Source organism: Pyxicephalus adspersus, chromosome 4 (genome assembly GCF_032062135.1).
Source record: "Pyxicephalus adspersus chromosome 4, UCB_Pads_2.0, whole genome shotgun sequence".
Classification (NCBI taxonomy): domain Eukaryota; kingdom Metazoa; phylum Chordata; class Amphibia; order Anura; family Pyxicephalidae; genus Pyxicephalus; species Pyxicephalus adspersus.
The window spans coordinates 55,512,434-55,528,089 of record NC_092861.1 but is presented as its reverse complement, the minus strand read 5'-3'; the positions used below and the strand labels follow the sequence as shown (position 1 = coordinate 55,528,089).

General features: G+C 35.2%; 1 protein-coding gene across 4 annotated transcripts in view; it reads right to left on the bottom strand.

Annotated features, from left to right (window-relative positions):
* Window positions 1-1,346: 1,346 nt before the first annotated feature.
* Window positions 1,347-15,656, bottom strand: part of FGF12 (fibroblast growth factor 12) — a 264,552-nt gene continuing 250,242 nt past the window's right edge. For all 4 annotated transcript variants that reach the window (XM_072408230.1, XM_072408229.1, XM_072408231.1 and 1 more), the window contains 2 exons: window positions 13,173-13,371; window positions 1,347-2,542 (listed from right to left, as the gene is read on the bottom strand). In XM_072408230.1, the coding sequence (XP_072264331.1) occupies window positions 2,424-2,542; window positions 13,173-13,371 (318 nt within the window). In that variant the 3' untranslated portion in view covers window positions 1,347-2,423. The remainder of the gene's footprint in view (window positions 2,543-13,172; window positions 13,372-15,656) is intronic.

Sequence of the window (15,656 nt, the reverse complement as noted above, 5' to 3'; positions counted from 1 at the left end):
GAACATACTGTATACTGTTAAAGCCCCTAATGCAAAACCTTCTAGATCATCAAAAAACATTTAACATTAACAGTGCTGTTTCTAAGTACAAGGTTTGCTCATTGGACTTGTACATAATATTTAGATGAAAACTGACACAGCTATTCTTTAGCCCTTAAAACATGTAGATGGTATATGAGCAGATACCTAACCACAATGACAAAGCAGAAGTATAGCTGAACTCCAGTCTAATATGCCCAGTTGAATACCTGTACTTTTGCCATTTTGCCCAGACAGGCAGGTAGCAATCTTATTTACTGGTTCAAATTTGTAATGTCTTTTTACAATGGACATAAAATCAGTCCAAGATCCTCAGTAAAATGAGCAGGCAGCTGTAAGGCTAAACTATAAGAAGTGAATCTTTTTGCAGAGGTAAAATAATTTGCATACATGTATTCAATGGGGTATTTAGCAGATTTCTTGGAATTCATCATTGTTCGTGAGTTTAAACAGATATAGGTGAGGGCTTAATCAACCAGAAGCTTTTAGAACTCTTGGTGTTTAACATTTTACACTTAAGATTTTAGGCAAACAGAGATTAAAGTTACAGCACCCTTACAAAGGTTCCATCTCCTTTTTTTATCATGGATGTGACAGAGCCAGAAACTGCAGCAGGGAGATTTAGGAGCAAACCAAAACTTTTGTAGCTTAGCAGTGCTTAGATGTGGTGACTGCACTGGATCTTTTTCAATATCTAACTGATAATCTTGCAGACAAAACACTTCCTGATAAAGGCCAATAACTCTCAATCTACTGTAATCTACTTCGGAGCAGGGTCCTTTCCTCCTCCTGTGTCACTGTCTGTACCTCCCAGTCATTTGAAACCTCTATTTATTGTACAGCGCTGCGTAATATGTTATATACATGATATAAATCCTGTTTATAAATAATATTAATAATTATAGGCTGTTCTTTTAATTTAGACTATAAACACAACTTCCTCTCTTTGCTGCTTATGAATTAGGAAGGGGGCTTTATTGTTCAGTTCAGTTTATTTCGGAGATCAGATAATTAGAAGGACACTATATTTCTGGCAAGATTAACAAGTTCCTTTCCTTGCGGAAATTGTCTGAGAGTGGAGCTGTAGCTCTGCATTTAAAAAATGAGAGCAGGTAGGATTTGTATTGCAGTAGGTCACCTCAGGTCTGCTTACCTGCCTGTTCACAATCTTTTTTTCCACATTAAACTGAGTTGTTTGATGAAGTGTATCCTGGCATTCCCCAGAGGGCTGCTAGGACTGAATGAACATGTAGGATTACGCCAGGAGGACCTGTCCAGTCACAATTTTTTTTTATTATAAAGGTTTATTTTAACCTGAAAAAAAAACAACTGATCAAGCCGCCACATGTAATGACTGATAATCTGCAATTATTTTTAATGCTTAGATGTCTTCATGGAAAAATTCAAATTTTATTCCAAAGGGTGTGTCCCAAAGTAGAATTTAGTTTCCAATGTAAAAAAATAATGTTCATTATAAAGCAAGCCTGCTACAAAAAAAAAAAACATTCTTAACCGAATTCCCCCATCTTTTCTCTATAAATATAGATGCTCTTTTACCTATCTGATCCTCACCACTGTCACCATTATTAATAATTGTTGACAAAATCTGCAATTGCACAGTGATTGGCATGTCCCCTGCTCCAATTTAGCAGTGCTTGGGCTCCAAGTGCTGCATTTGGGGGAGGTAGGAGACATGTCACCTACTAGGATTTTTTTCTGTCCTGGCAGTGGTGCTGAAGTTTCCCAAAATAGGGAGGGTTTTTTTTTCCTCATCATTTTACTTTCATCAGTTTTTGGAACTATTGTTTCAAAATACATACTTTTAAAAATGACAGTAGATTCTTTGGTTTATACAGTTGTGGAGTTGTTTCTCTATCATATCTGTGAATTCTGCAAATTCTTCATTTGTGAATAAATTAAATAAATGTATGCCTGCGCTTTCTGCATATGATGGCATTTGTACAGACAAAGCAGATATGCTTCATAGATAGACACAAATCTAAAACAGGAATATTTGAAAAGTAGGATTATCATCCTAGTGGCCTTGTCTGGTTATTTTTTTTTGTTTTAGATTCATTTCTCCAGAACTTTGTCATCATTTAAAGGTAATATCTTTATTGTATACATTTTATGCAGAAATGGGAACTAATTTGATCACACAGCAAACTTTGCATAAAGTATGAATGGAGTCCAGATTCAAAGTATTATCTTCATATTTTTCTGGTTGGTTTAAAACATTGCACAGGCAATTTAATTTCCATTTCTTTGTTCTATCCAAAGAACTTGAGTTCAAAAACGTAGGCAGCAGAACCTGTCATGTCAGTTTATATGTATCATTTCTGACTTTCCAACGGGTTCACTGTCAGGACAGGGCAGGATCTTGGCTATGTTGACTCTTGATTAACAACTTTTCCACCATTCATGGTTGGTGTCCCTGAACTTTTTCTTGAACGTCCTTGCTTCTCTCCAATTTCATGCAGTGATGGCTCTCTGTACATGCACACTGCAAAACAAATGAAAACAATTAGTTTGTACAGAGTTAGGGGTCAAACTTTATTGGTCCCATTAGGTATTATGTGCTTTGTTTTAATCTGATGTGTAAAACTAGCTTGAGTTAAATACTCTAATTGTACACTTTAGGTTTTAGAAAACTGAAGCATAAACAAAAGTATCTACCTATCTATTTATTTACCTCTATGCTGTCATTATTATCCATTAGCAGAAGAAGTAGTTACAATCAGGGCCATACTAAAAAGCCTGCCTACCACACAAACTTTTATTTAAATGTAATCTTCAAAACAACAAAGGATATAATAGCAGTTTTTGTGCACTAAATGCCTTTGAAAAATGAAAAAGAAAATGGGGGGAACCAGGTCCATACGCTGCCTTAACAAAACTAGGCAGAGAAACGGGACAAGACCATTTACCCTTTACAGGGAAAAAGAGCAGCAGTGACTGGTTTTAATTACAAGAAGCTCCTGCACAAAAGAAAGGCAAATTAATGTACAGATGTTAAAGAAATACACAAATCACACAGACAGTCAAGTAGCATGCCAAGCATCTCTGACCACGATCAAAGGTTTAAAGGCACAGGCCTCTATTAAAGTCCATTTTTTTCTAGTATACACATGGGTAAACTATATTGCTACAGTAACCTATATCTTTCTATTTCCCCAGTGTCTATACTAGCTATTAGAAAAGGTCATAATATTATAGAAGGTATCAATTTTCTCATCCTGCTTCATGACAGTAATACCTTGACAGTAAAAGTATTACCACCAGTGATAGTAGTAGCAGAAATAGACAAATAGATAAAGAAGTAAATACTGTTTTTATATATATATATATATATATATATATATATATATATATAATTATATATATAAATACTGTATATATTTTTTTTTTAATAAAATGAAAAAATGTACCCAAAAAGTAAAGTTTAAATAGCTTGAATAGTTTTTAACAGCTGCTGAGTAAACATGGTTTGAAAAGTTGATGTAAAGCTTTTCTTTGTACTAAAAGTAGTTTTACATACAGTTCCAGTCAGGGCCACATTCATCACAAAGCTCCTTTAGGCTATTGCCTTGGCAGCAGATTAGGAGGATAACATTTACAAAATGTGTTTTTTACCTTGCTTGGCTGCTTCTAGTCAAATATGGTTAAATCCAACAGATCTGAAGGGCAATGCATCTCAAACACTCATCTACACTAGCCCTAAAAGACACATTATGAAATGTAAAATGTACTAAGCTGCCAAAAAAATTATACATTTTCTAAAATCAGAGACCTTGTAAAATTATTTTTTCCGGCATTTTTTAGCAGCACTTAATTATTTATATGGGTCCCACTGTTTGAGAAACAGACAACATGTTACTATTAACAGATCAAACTAGATTTCATTTTGTGATAGTAGAATTATTAAAGTGGTATTGTATTTATTGAACATCATAAGGGTCTGAGCTTTGATTGTTTGTATGTCTGTCTTGTGTTGGTTTTGTTATGTTAATATATTGTTGTTTGCTGACTTTAGTTACTTAACTATTTTGTATATGTTTAAATGAAAAAACTCTTTGTTTAAAAAAAAAAAAAAAAAAAAAAAAAAAGATGGTAAAAAAAAAATAAAGCCCATACAAAAAGTGTGTAAAAGGACGAAAAAGTTAGTACAAATTATTAACTTTGTCACATAAATCGCCTAAAAGTATTTAAAGGGTCATTCGACTTAAACTGACATTTACCGGGGTGATTAGTGATATGTTTGCACTTTTTTGGGTCTGTACAGCCAGAACAGGCATTGATAGAGGTCCTATTCCCTTTGCTGAATTTGTGTTCATCTTAGATCATGATGAATGCAGCAGTGGGCGATGGAAATCACAAAGGTGGGTGGCAACACACAAAAGTGAGCAGGGACATCTAAAACTTGGAACTAAAAAGGGCCTGATTTAATAAAGCTCGCCAAGAATGGAGAGGATACACTTTCATCAATGAAGCTGGGTTATCTAGTACCTGAAATGTATTTCCTCAAAGTCATAACCTACCAAATGTTTTGAATACTGGACCAGATAATTCCAGGTTTGCTGGATCACCCAGTTTTACTGATAAAAATGTATCCTCTGAAGCCTTGAAAAGTTTTAATAAGTCAGGCCCAAAATGTCAAAAAATGCAGGGAGATCTCCTTGCTAAAACATCAAATACATATTAGGTTATAAAAAGTCAGAGGCTGACACAGTGCCTTAACATAAACCATTTTAATTAAATCTTTAGTTGTTCTGATCATAGTAAACATTGTTGCTATTGCCCTACTTTTGCACCTGCAGATTTTCATGAAGAAGCTGTATTCAAGGATCAATGTGTTTTTTCTGTATGTTTCTAACCTAGATTGAAGAAAACAAGCCTGTCACAGTATATGCTTTTTTAAATTGATTTGCTGGATATTAAAAGATAAGGAAAATCACATTCTGGGAATTTGTAATATCGCCTACTAATCTTTTCAGGATGTCAGCTGCCTGACAAAAACACATAATCTGCCTGAAGGACAAATGTCTTTTTTTAAAGGAACTAGAAGCCAATTTGTGTATCCTTTTTACGGGATACTTTAAATTGTGTGCATATAAATAGGATATAAATAGGATTACATTTATTTGTATTCCTGTGTAAAATATAAAATGGCAAATTAAAGAAGTAACAATCTAAACAAAATATACAGCAATGTCAGCTCAGCAACATTTCCATTTTTATTACAGGTTTTTAAAAAAAATAATTAGCAAAAAACATGTAACTGAAAGAAAATCTCATTCCAAAAATTATAAATAAGTATATATATATATATATATATATATATATTGTAGAATTTACCTACTGTATTCTGGTATTAAGATTGTATTTCAATTTCCTTGGTCGGTTATGCTTAGCAGCTTTTCCCCAAAAAATATCAGAAAAGGTAACTTTTGCTAACTTGCAACCATGACGAATTCTCATTTTTGCTTTTGCTGACTGCTTGTCACAGAGGTTTGCACATAGCTTGAGGCCTCATTCATATGGGACAGGTTAAAGCTTACTTTTTGTAAATTTGTCCCACATATTAACCTTCAGCTCCACTGTGGTAGATTTACACTGTAAGGCCCTGTCTGATGCTGCATTTGTGCCTACTACATAAAGCCCAATTCATTCCTGGAGATGCTCTGTACTTCTCTGGATGGCTGTATCCTCCACAAGGGTTGAAAGAAAGCTGATCAGTAAAGGAAAATGTTACTAAAACTAGTTGTCAATTCTAGTGGCTGTAAGAGAGCTCACACAATGTATGGTGAGATTATGGTGTCATATCCAATAGCACTGTTAACACTTTCTTTACGTTGTTCTGGTTTCATGCCTAAAAGGCACCATTTAAACTTGTGATTTATTGAAATAATGAATTGCATAAGAAGATCTGTTTTATAATGGTCATAATTTATATTTTTGCAGTTTCAGTTTCATTACCATTGTATGTCATAAGTCATAAGTGTGAATGAGACTTTAAGTGTGATTACATGAATTCCAAGTAAAAGTTTCATTTTGGTAAATATATTTTCCAAGAATGCAAAAATTATTATTTTTCTTACTACAGCACTGACATGGTTGTAATGAAGGCAGATCTTCCTTCTTAGTAGTCAGTTTGTGAAATATATGACAAGTCTAAAATCAATATCAAAGGTACAGGAGACAGAATCAATACAAAAAAAAAAGTTCCTAGTTCACTTGGGAATTCTTTGCTCTCAACGAAGCTGGAATGGTATAATTGTTAATATTAGAAAAGTTAGTGTTAACTGTTGAATTTAGTCACTGAAGGTTACAGCTATAAATTTTTGCAGTATCTAGTAATAGTCACATTCAACTAAAGCAGTTTGTATAGGCTGTGAAACATCTTCAACATTACAAAAACAAGCCCAGTTGAATGCGAATAACAGCTACTATATATTCATTGACCTGGGAAAATAAAAACCTACACAGATATACCGTATTTTTCGGACCATTAGACGCTCCGGACTATAAGACGCACCAGGTTTTCCGCACGGGAAAACAAGAAAAAAAAAATTAAGTAAAAAAATATGCATTCGGACCATAAGACGCACCCTGATTTTCCCCCCACTTTAGGGGGAAAAAAAGTGCGTCTTATGGTCCGAAAAATACGGTATTAGTATATCTATTTTATACTTTAAATTGTAGTACTAAAATGTTAGCTAAAAAGTAGCACTGATAGCTCTGCCCAGTTCTTTTTTGCTAAACAATATCTCACCCTTATAATATGAAGATGAACAGATATTCCCAAATGTGGAAAAAGAGAGCTAGGCAGGGATAAGGACGCTGCTTGGGATTTTAGTACAGTACAAGTACATACAGAAAATTGGGTGTAAACTGGATTGGCTGAGCAGCAGCAGATCGGCCACACTGCTGGCAGGTTAGAAGGGGAAATATGGATTGAGTTTGATCCTGTAGTGGGATCGAGCTTAACTTCTGCTGTTTGATCATTGTAAACATATGAAAAAAAATTGAGTGGGCAATCTTTAAACAATCTCTAGAAAACAGTGTGATCAGTATTCTATCCAGACCCTTATCAATGCATGGATCCTGGGTGTCCAGGAAAGAAGGGGTAGTGAATATGTGGAGGGGAATATATCTGTAATAATACTTCAGTTCAAACCCATTAATTTTGCCAAATAACTCCCGAAAAGAAGAAAGACAGCAAAGCTTTTGGCCACCGGGGTATCAGCTGGGCAAACCCATAACTTCTTTCCTACACTATAAAAAATATATGATATGCAACAGCCCACCTTCCTGACAAACTTTTGCATAAAATAGACCAGTTGTTTGACTCTCTCATTCAGCAATTACCTCACTTCTTTAAGAAAGAGGACATCATGCTGCCTTAATTGTTCTATTTATAGATTTTGTTTTTTTAAACACATAGTTTTAAGTGCTCCAAATTATGTGGTTGCCGTTTCAAGCTGAGCTCAGCATCCCACTGAAAGCAGCGGATAGCACTGCTTATGGCTTTCTGTGAAAGTCTTTTGTGTTTTTAAAAACCTTTCAAGACAACATGCTTTGCTAAATTCCTGTTTTAGAGGGTAGCTTTTGTACATAATTTAAAAACAAACACATTAAACTACATTAAACTATTTACTGTATACCACATAACCAAGAACTAAATATCCTAAAATGCCCCAGTAAACCTATTTCAATACAGGAATATATTGCAAGCCAAAGACCAGCAGAAACAGTGTGTAAAACTAATGAAGATATACCCAAAAAACTCACAGCTCTAAATGAAGCAAAAAAAAAGTTTTGAGGTGGTGAATGTATTTACTACCAGCAAATGCATGTCTTCATTGTTGTTTATAGTGACAGTGTTTTTCACTTTGAATAGATTAGGGGATAGGTAAAACCAATAATAGTTTTATATTGCCTATGCCTCTGCACTAAAGACTTACTAAAATGTATGGCAGTCATTGCAACAAGAATAGAGGTCAAACCTTTTACTCTTGATACTTGTTGCCGTTGCAAATATCTGGGAGGAGATTTCATTTAAAATGAAAATTTAAAAGGCATCTGCTTGCATTTCCTCCCATGGGAAAAGGACATAAAAACTGATAAAAATACTAAGTACTACTTGTTATATGCAAATTTGTGGCAAAAAAATGGGGCATTTTACACCTTCCAAGTGTAAAGCATATTGCATAATTTAGGTGGTAAAATCCAAATGAAAGTCAGTTCTGTTCCAAGTCAAAAAAGAAATAAAATGTGAAAAAGGTAGCTCAGTGGGGGTAAATGTTTATGCAAGATCGTACACTTTAGAACACATAAGTACATGATCTCAGCCTTGCTTCACATGGTTTTAGACACATCTCAGCAAAATGGATTTACATCTTTAAAGTCTTTTCCACTAAGCATCACGGTCCCTGCCTATTTCCATTCATTCCTACGGTGAATCCAGTACACATTTGGGAGGGACACAGATGACACAGCTGCTAAATGCAGGACATAGAGTTTTATTGTGATAAAAAAAATCAAATAAAAAAAATGTTTCCCTGCATGACATAAAGGAAAAAAGGACGTTTCCTCAAAAGACTGATTCAACAAGAAAACTGAGTCTTATATATAGAGCTCCAGGAGACTTGCTCACACAGCCATACATCACGGAAAAGTTAATAAGTAAAAAGTAGGGACTTGCTGCACAGGAAAGATAGGGTGGACATGAGAAAATGTAATGGTTAATACAAGAGAATGTATTGCACCCAGGATGAGTAATTATGCTGTAAGAAATGAGTTAGGTCTTCCCCACAATCTTTCTTTCAAATAAAACAGGATGAAGGTGCAGGACATATACTACTGTATGGGTAAATTCAGTGAATACATTTGCTTCTTTACATTTCAAGCTGTTTGATATCAAGGAGCTTTAAAAAATCCAATTACGCAGAATACTGAACTAGCGTTTTTGCAGTACTGTGGGGTCTATGAGGATGTGACCAGTGTTCACATACATGATGCTGTTCAAAACTCAAACACAGCTTTTACCTTTTCCTGTACAGCTGGTATTATATACAGAATGCTTTACATCAGTCTGGTAAAAATTGTCCGTCCTGAATCCCAGCATGAGAAACATATGTATATGTATGTAATATGTATTGGTAGTTGAATGTATTTAGTAGTTTATGCAATTTTGTGTATACTACATTAAATATATGTAATTTATTTTCTTTTTGGTGTTCTTTTTACTGTTATGGCTCAGGTGAGAGGATATATTTGTTTGTGTCTAGTGTGGGTTTGTTAGAGTCACGTCACAGCAGCAATTCTGGCACTGGAGACAACTTTCCAGAGACTAGATCACTATGCAAATCTGAAGAAAAAATTACCTGGCTCTACATGTGTCACTTCCTGCTGCTGCATCACTGACCAAAACAATGGGTCATGCCAACTGTCACTAATCCTTCTAGCAAGGTAGTAATGTATAGAGTCAGGTTAGTATTTACTTTGCTTTGCATAACATCTCTGTTATTGGTAATTTGTCATCAACAACAAGATTACTAGTAAAAATGAAAGTGAATTCTGCTTAAAATGTGTGTTAGAGCTACAGGGCATGGCTCTGCAAGAAACTGCCTTCCTTAGTCTGACCAACACCAAAACAAGAAAGAATGTCCAACTGACTGTAGTGCAACTCTCACTGACAGCAGTGCAAAAGAGAGATTCTCATCCTCCATCTTACTATTACACGGCATTTTTCTTCCCACTTACCCCCAATGTCCTTAGTTTGTCAGTCAATTGGAAGACGTCAATTGGTTGCCCTCAATAATGCTCCTTTACACTGGTGCTTGGTTGGTAACACATGTTGAGAATCAGTGGGAAGAAAATTGAATTTTAAACATTTTCCTCCCGCTGACTAAAATTTAGGGGAATTGTTCAAACCACTAACTATCAATGAAAAGGGACATTTTTCCTCCAACTGACTATGGTAATTGGTCATTCTTCTCCCATTTCTACTGTTGTCCTACTGGCCACTAATGCAACAGACATTAACAACAAAATAAGTTTTGGTGGAAAATAATATATAATATAGGTCAGGCAATGTGTTATATGACTGTGATACTGAGTGTTGTGCAAAGGCATTTTATTTACTTTCTGTTTGGTGAGGGAGACCCATATTATTTTTGCTTTGTACCCTGCGATTTTGTAAAAATTTGCCCCGGCCAATGTATTATTGGCAGCCAGAATGAGTTACTCTTCTATGCCCAAGTCAAACATATCTGTCTAACCTCCTAGGGCAGAAGTGTAGAATACAGACTCCATACTAATAGCTAGTCAACCTTGCCACAATATACTTAAAAAAAACCCTTGTGTCAGAGTAAGTGGAGAAAAGCATGCACATGGCAATGTATGTGACGATAAATGTTGGGCTGTTTGTTATGTCCCTGTCAAAAACAATCAGTTATGGCTTTCTACATTTGAAAAAAGAGACCGATGGATGGGAAATTCACAAAAAAAAAAAAAACGACTTCCACCAGAGCAAACATCCAAATTCAAAATGCTAAAACAGATTTTAAGCTCAACAAAGTGCCATAAACAAGATTGAAAATTATGGAAACTGTAAATTGTTAAAAAGGGAAAGGCTTCTGGATTTGGCAAAATTAATCCTGAAATTTTTCATGGCAGGTTCTGTGTTAGCCACCATCATTCTCTTCTATAGTCAATAGGGAAGAAGTACATAATAAAGGAGTTATATTTAAAACATCCAAAAAAGAGTCATTCTGTGATTATCAGATGGTAAGGTGGGAAACTATTTTTAATTCCAATAAAGATATTAGGTTGTACTGAGCAAGTCAGATGCAGTGGATAAGCAAAGAAAAAAAAAAAGTTTTTTTTTAGGGCAGGGATTACATTTTACATTTTAAAATAAAGACTGGTGTAAGACAAGGCCAAACAATGTCTGCATTACTTTTATTTACATTTACTTGTAATGTCTGCATTACAACTAATCAGATGGATGGTAATACAACATTAGTGAACCTGCATTTTTCAGAGTACATAGATTTACTGAGAAGCATAGGATTGTCCACTAGGGGGGTAACAGACCCTTTTTGTCCATTACATGGCCAAAATAATGAATGACTTTAAAGAACCAGTCACACGCATCTATACTAGTTTGCATTGCTAACATTATTATGTAATAAGTTAAGACAACCTTTCAAATAAATCACCCACTCAGTGTTTGCCCCAGCCCCATAGCTGGGCGCACCACCTGTCACACTACAGGGGCCAGCACCCACCTACAGCTTCTTCCACCCTGCTTAAAATAATTCTGGGGAGAATATTGGGGCTACTAATCCAGCAGAATAGACAACAAGTTATACATCCACATATTTTATCCCAAGCAGAGCACCACAATGTTTGGTTGCATATGTTGAATTGGGGTGCACTGAAACTCATGCATGTTGGGTTCAAGCGAGGTGTAAGTTACAAAGAATAATAATGCAAGTAAAATTTGGTACCATTGCAGTTCTTGCAGCTCACTGTTCTAAAAAGGTTGAACAAATCCTAAAGCAGGAATAGTGACTGCCATAAAAAGTAACAATGATGATGTGGCAATTTCATAGCAAAGCATTTTAAAAATGGGTTCCTTCCCCAACCCCATCCCAATCATAAGGTATCTAGCACACTCACATGGGTGGTGGTTAGTCAAATACTCATATGTATTTCACTTTGCTTTTAATGGCTGAAAAGGGTGGCACAACAAAAGGAAAAGGTAAGTATATGTCACTGGGGAAAAAGGGCATTAGATAACCCTTTACATGGGCCAAGTAATGGATGATTTTATTCTTGCAAAGTGGGATCATATTTACTTATGTTGTGTGTACTGCAGGAAATTCTTAAGTATACCTTGTTTAAACATGGTAATCCAACATTTAATATTTGTTATATAACCCATAACAAACACTATTATTTCAGTATTTTTAAATTAGATATTTGGGAGTTGTTTACAATAGTTTTAAAAATCAGACACAAAGGTGTATAAAGGTAATAAAATGTTTCTCTATATAACAGGAAAGACAAAATGACTTGTACAATAAAAAGTCTAATATAAAGGCAAACATTTAGAAAAGAAAAAAAAAGTAGTGTTTGCCATATAAATAGCATGCAACAAGTTATCCACCCACTTTAAAATCTCAAGAGAAGATGATGGACGTGAGGAAAACAGGGAGAATTAAAGGCAATCACAGGACTGGCAGACTGTTTAGAATAAATGTACACCCTGGATATCAACATGACTTATTTCAAAGAACTTGGCTTTCAACAGGCAATGAAAGCTTTAAAGGTTAACAATTTCATTTCTATGTTCCGTAGAAGCCTTAAAGGTTCACAATTTCATTTCTCTGTTCCGTATCAGTGTTTATTACATGCCCATTCACCCCATGTAGACAAACATAAAACACCCTGGACTAAAAAGCTAAATCTATCCATTTGATATCAACTTTAAGGAGAACATTTCATGGAAAGGCACTTGAATGAATTGAAGCCAATTGGTATGTATCAGATGTGTTGTGTGCTTATCCAGACCAAAAACAGCATTTAAATTTTTATGGTTTACATGGACTTTTGTTACATTTACATAGCTTCATTTCTGTTTAATTTTTAATGGGTTTGTGTAAAGTTTCTATTATCTTAGCATATGCATATATTCCATAAAGTGTTCAAAGGCTTGTTAATGACACTTATTATGCCTAACATATGCACCACAATGCCCTGTTTGGCTCCAAGTGGTCACATGCAGCTTAATATCAGAACTTGCTATATTACTATGGCCTCATAAAAGGTATGTGTGGCAGGGGCCAAGGGCACAGCTCAGTTTCTCTGGGCCCTAATACAGAATATATTTGAAAGTATACAATATTGAGCCATGAACTCAATAGGAGTTTTAACTTACCAGTATATTTTGCAAATCTAATGCTAATCATTCTTTTAAATAATTACTCATTAATAAAGTTAGCAAAATAGCAATAGAAATATATATATTTTATGTAAATATCAATACATACAAACATTATTAATATTAATAATAATAATAATAATAATACCAATATTATTAATGAAGGATATTAACTGGTTACCTTCTATAGGTTTTGGTACAAAATGTGATGATGGTTTGGTCTTTTTCACTCGATTGCCCTTCATGATTTGACCTTCTTTACTGAGTCCCAAGAACCATTGACGGCCTGATTCTTGTTGTCGATAAAGGGTCGAGGAGTAGATGACATAGTAGTTCTCAAACACAGACTCCTTAAATTTGCATTCTGGTGTAAAAATATCCTAATAATAAAATAGAAAAAGAAGTTAGCAAACTCATTTAATAAGCAGGTATTTCTTGCAAATTTTAGATAGATAAAATCATGTGCTGCTGTTGTCCAAAAGGTCCTTTTAGCTGTTCTGTACATGCCTAGCACTTACCATTAGCTCTGTGTGATTAAAGTGACTATTAAATGTTAAATTTTATACATAAAGGCTTGGTGCATGTACTGAAAATCCAAGGCTGTCAATAAATTTAAATATGTGTGAAGAGTCATAAAAAGAAAACAAACTAATAAATCAGAAGAATGTGTAACAAAATGCAGCAAAAGAAAAGCTTGAACGTTTTAAAGGTAAAGTTACTTTTTAAATACCAGTCAGATATATGAATGTGTTCTCTAGAACAGGTCAAATTCACTACATATCCCATCCTTTTACTTTGTCCTCTACCTTTAAAATCTTTAAAGCTGAGCAATAATCAAAATCCCCCCTTTGTTCTTATACATTTGCCAAATCTTCATTATTATTTCTAAGAAAAGAATACTTTTTTTTTTTTTCAAATGAACACCTGAATGTTTTAAACTTATTTTCATTATTTCAGGGAGGCTGGGCCAATGTGATGTCTTAGATCCCCTGCTGTAAAGAAGTTTCTTTGATGTAAAAAAAGAGAAAATAAGCTTCTAAATGCAGTGCAAAACTCCAGGAAGACTGCCAGGGACAGATGATATGTCTGTAGAAAGGAAATGCATTCTCACACGAATATCTCTGCCTCTGAAGAGAACCATGGATCACAGATAACAATTTTTTTAAGATGAACGCAGGTGGTATAATTATATGAGACATCTACTTAGGACTGCATTTCTATTCTCCTGCTGCCCTGATGACAAATGACAAATGATTTAAACATTGTTTTCTTTTTAAACATTTTTTATTAAAATAAAAAACTATCGGTGGTGACTTCTGATCTAACCACGCAATTGTCATTTTACTTTAATGAGAATGTCACTCCAGACTCTCACCCAGTTATGGTGTGGGCTGCACACAAACTATTTGTCAGGGATATCCTAATTAAGCATGGTGCACGTATAAAACGTGAAAGGGAAGCGCTAACAGTGAAGTTGCTTTAGGAGATTCATGATCTTGAGCTGGCTCATAAACAGAATGTGTCTGAAGATGTTACGTTGAAATTGCAACAGGCCAGAGAACAGTTGCAGACTCTCTGTTACCCCAAAGCCAAAGCCACTCTGACTAAATCCCGAAGATTGTTTTTGGAATTCGGTAATAAATGTAGCAGGAGTTTAGCTAACGCCCTATGCATGCAAAGAGCTAAAATGTATATTCCTAAGATTACAGATAATGAGGGTACTTTGCAACATATACCAAGGGGCATCTCCAATACATTCCGTAAATTTTATGAACGTCTGTACAATTTGAATTCTTCCCAAGGTTCACAACTGGTTCACCCAGACCAGGTAGGCTTTGTGCCCAACTGGGAAGGAAGAGACAACACTACCAAGACACTTGACCTTATTCACTGGACGCAACCCAAAAGGCATTAACTCATGCTTCTTTCCACTGATGCAGAGAAAGCTTTTGATTGGGTGAATTAGTGTTTTATAGAGCAAATCCTACGACATATTGGTTTGGGAGATGGAATGGTGTCACGTATACTGGCATTGTACTAGAGTACTCCACAAGAGTAAAGGGTAATGGAGTTCTGTCGGACCCATTCTGGATCTCCAATGGCACGAGACAGGGTTGCCCCCTCTTGCCCTTAATATTTACAATTACGTTGGAACCTCACTTGTGTAGGATTAGGCAGAATCCCAACATTCAGGGCGTTACGATTATTGGTACATCCTATAAAGTGCCTACCTTCATGGATGTTCTAATATTTTACATTACCTCACCGATAACTTCTCTGCCTAATCTTAGGGAAGAACTCTGATATTATGGTGCCCTGTCTCATTTTAAAATCAACTATCAGAAATCGGAGGCTCCTAACATTTCTCTCCAACATTCTATCTGTCAAACTCTCAAGAAGACCTATACTTTTCGATATTCCCCTTACTCGATTATGTATTTAGGTGTACGGATCTGTAGAGACTTGAGTAGACTATATGCCTTGAACCTTATCCCCTTGCTGAGCAGCTTCAAAAATGAATTCTCACAATGACAATAAAAATTGCTGTCATGGTTTGGTACATGCAACGCAATCAAGATTTCGTAGAATAGCTGACCAAGGTACCTGAGATATTGCCCCTGATTCATCAAGCAGAATCGGATTATCGCTCGCGCATTCGTATTAG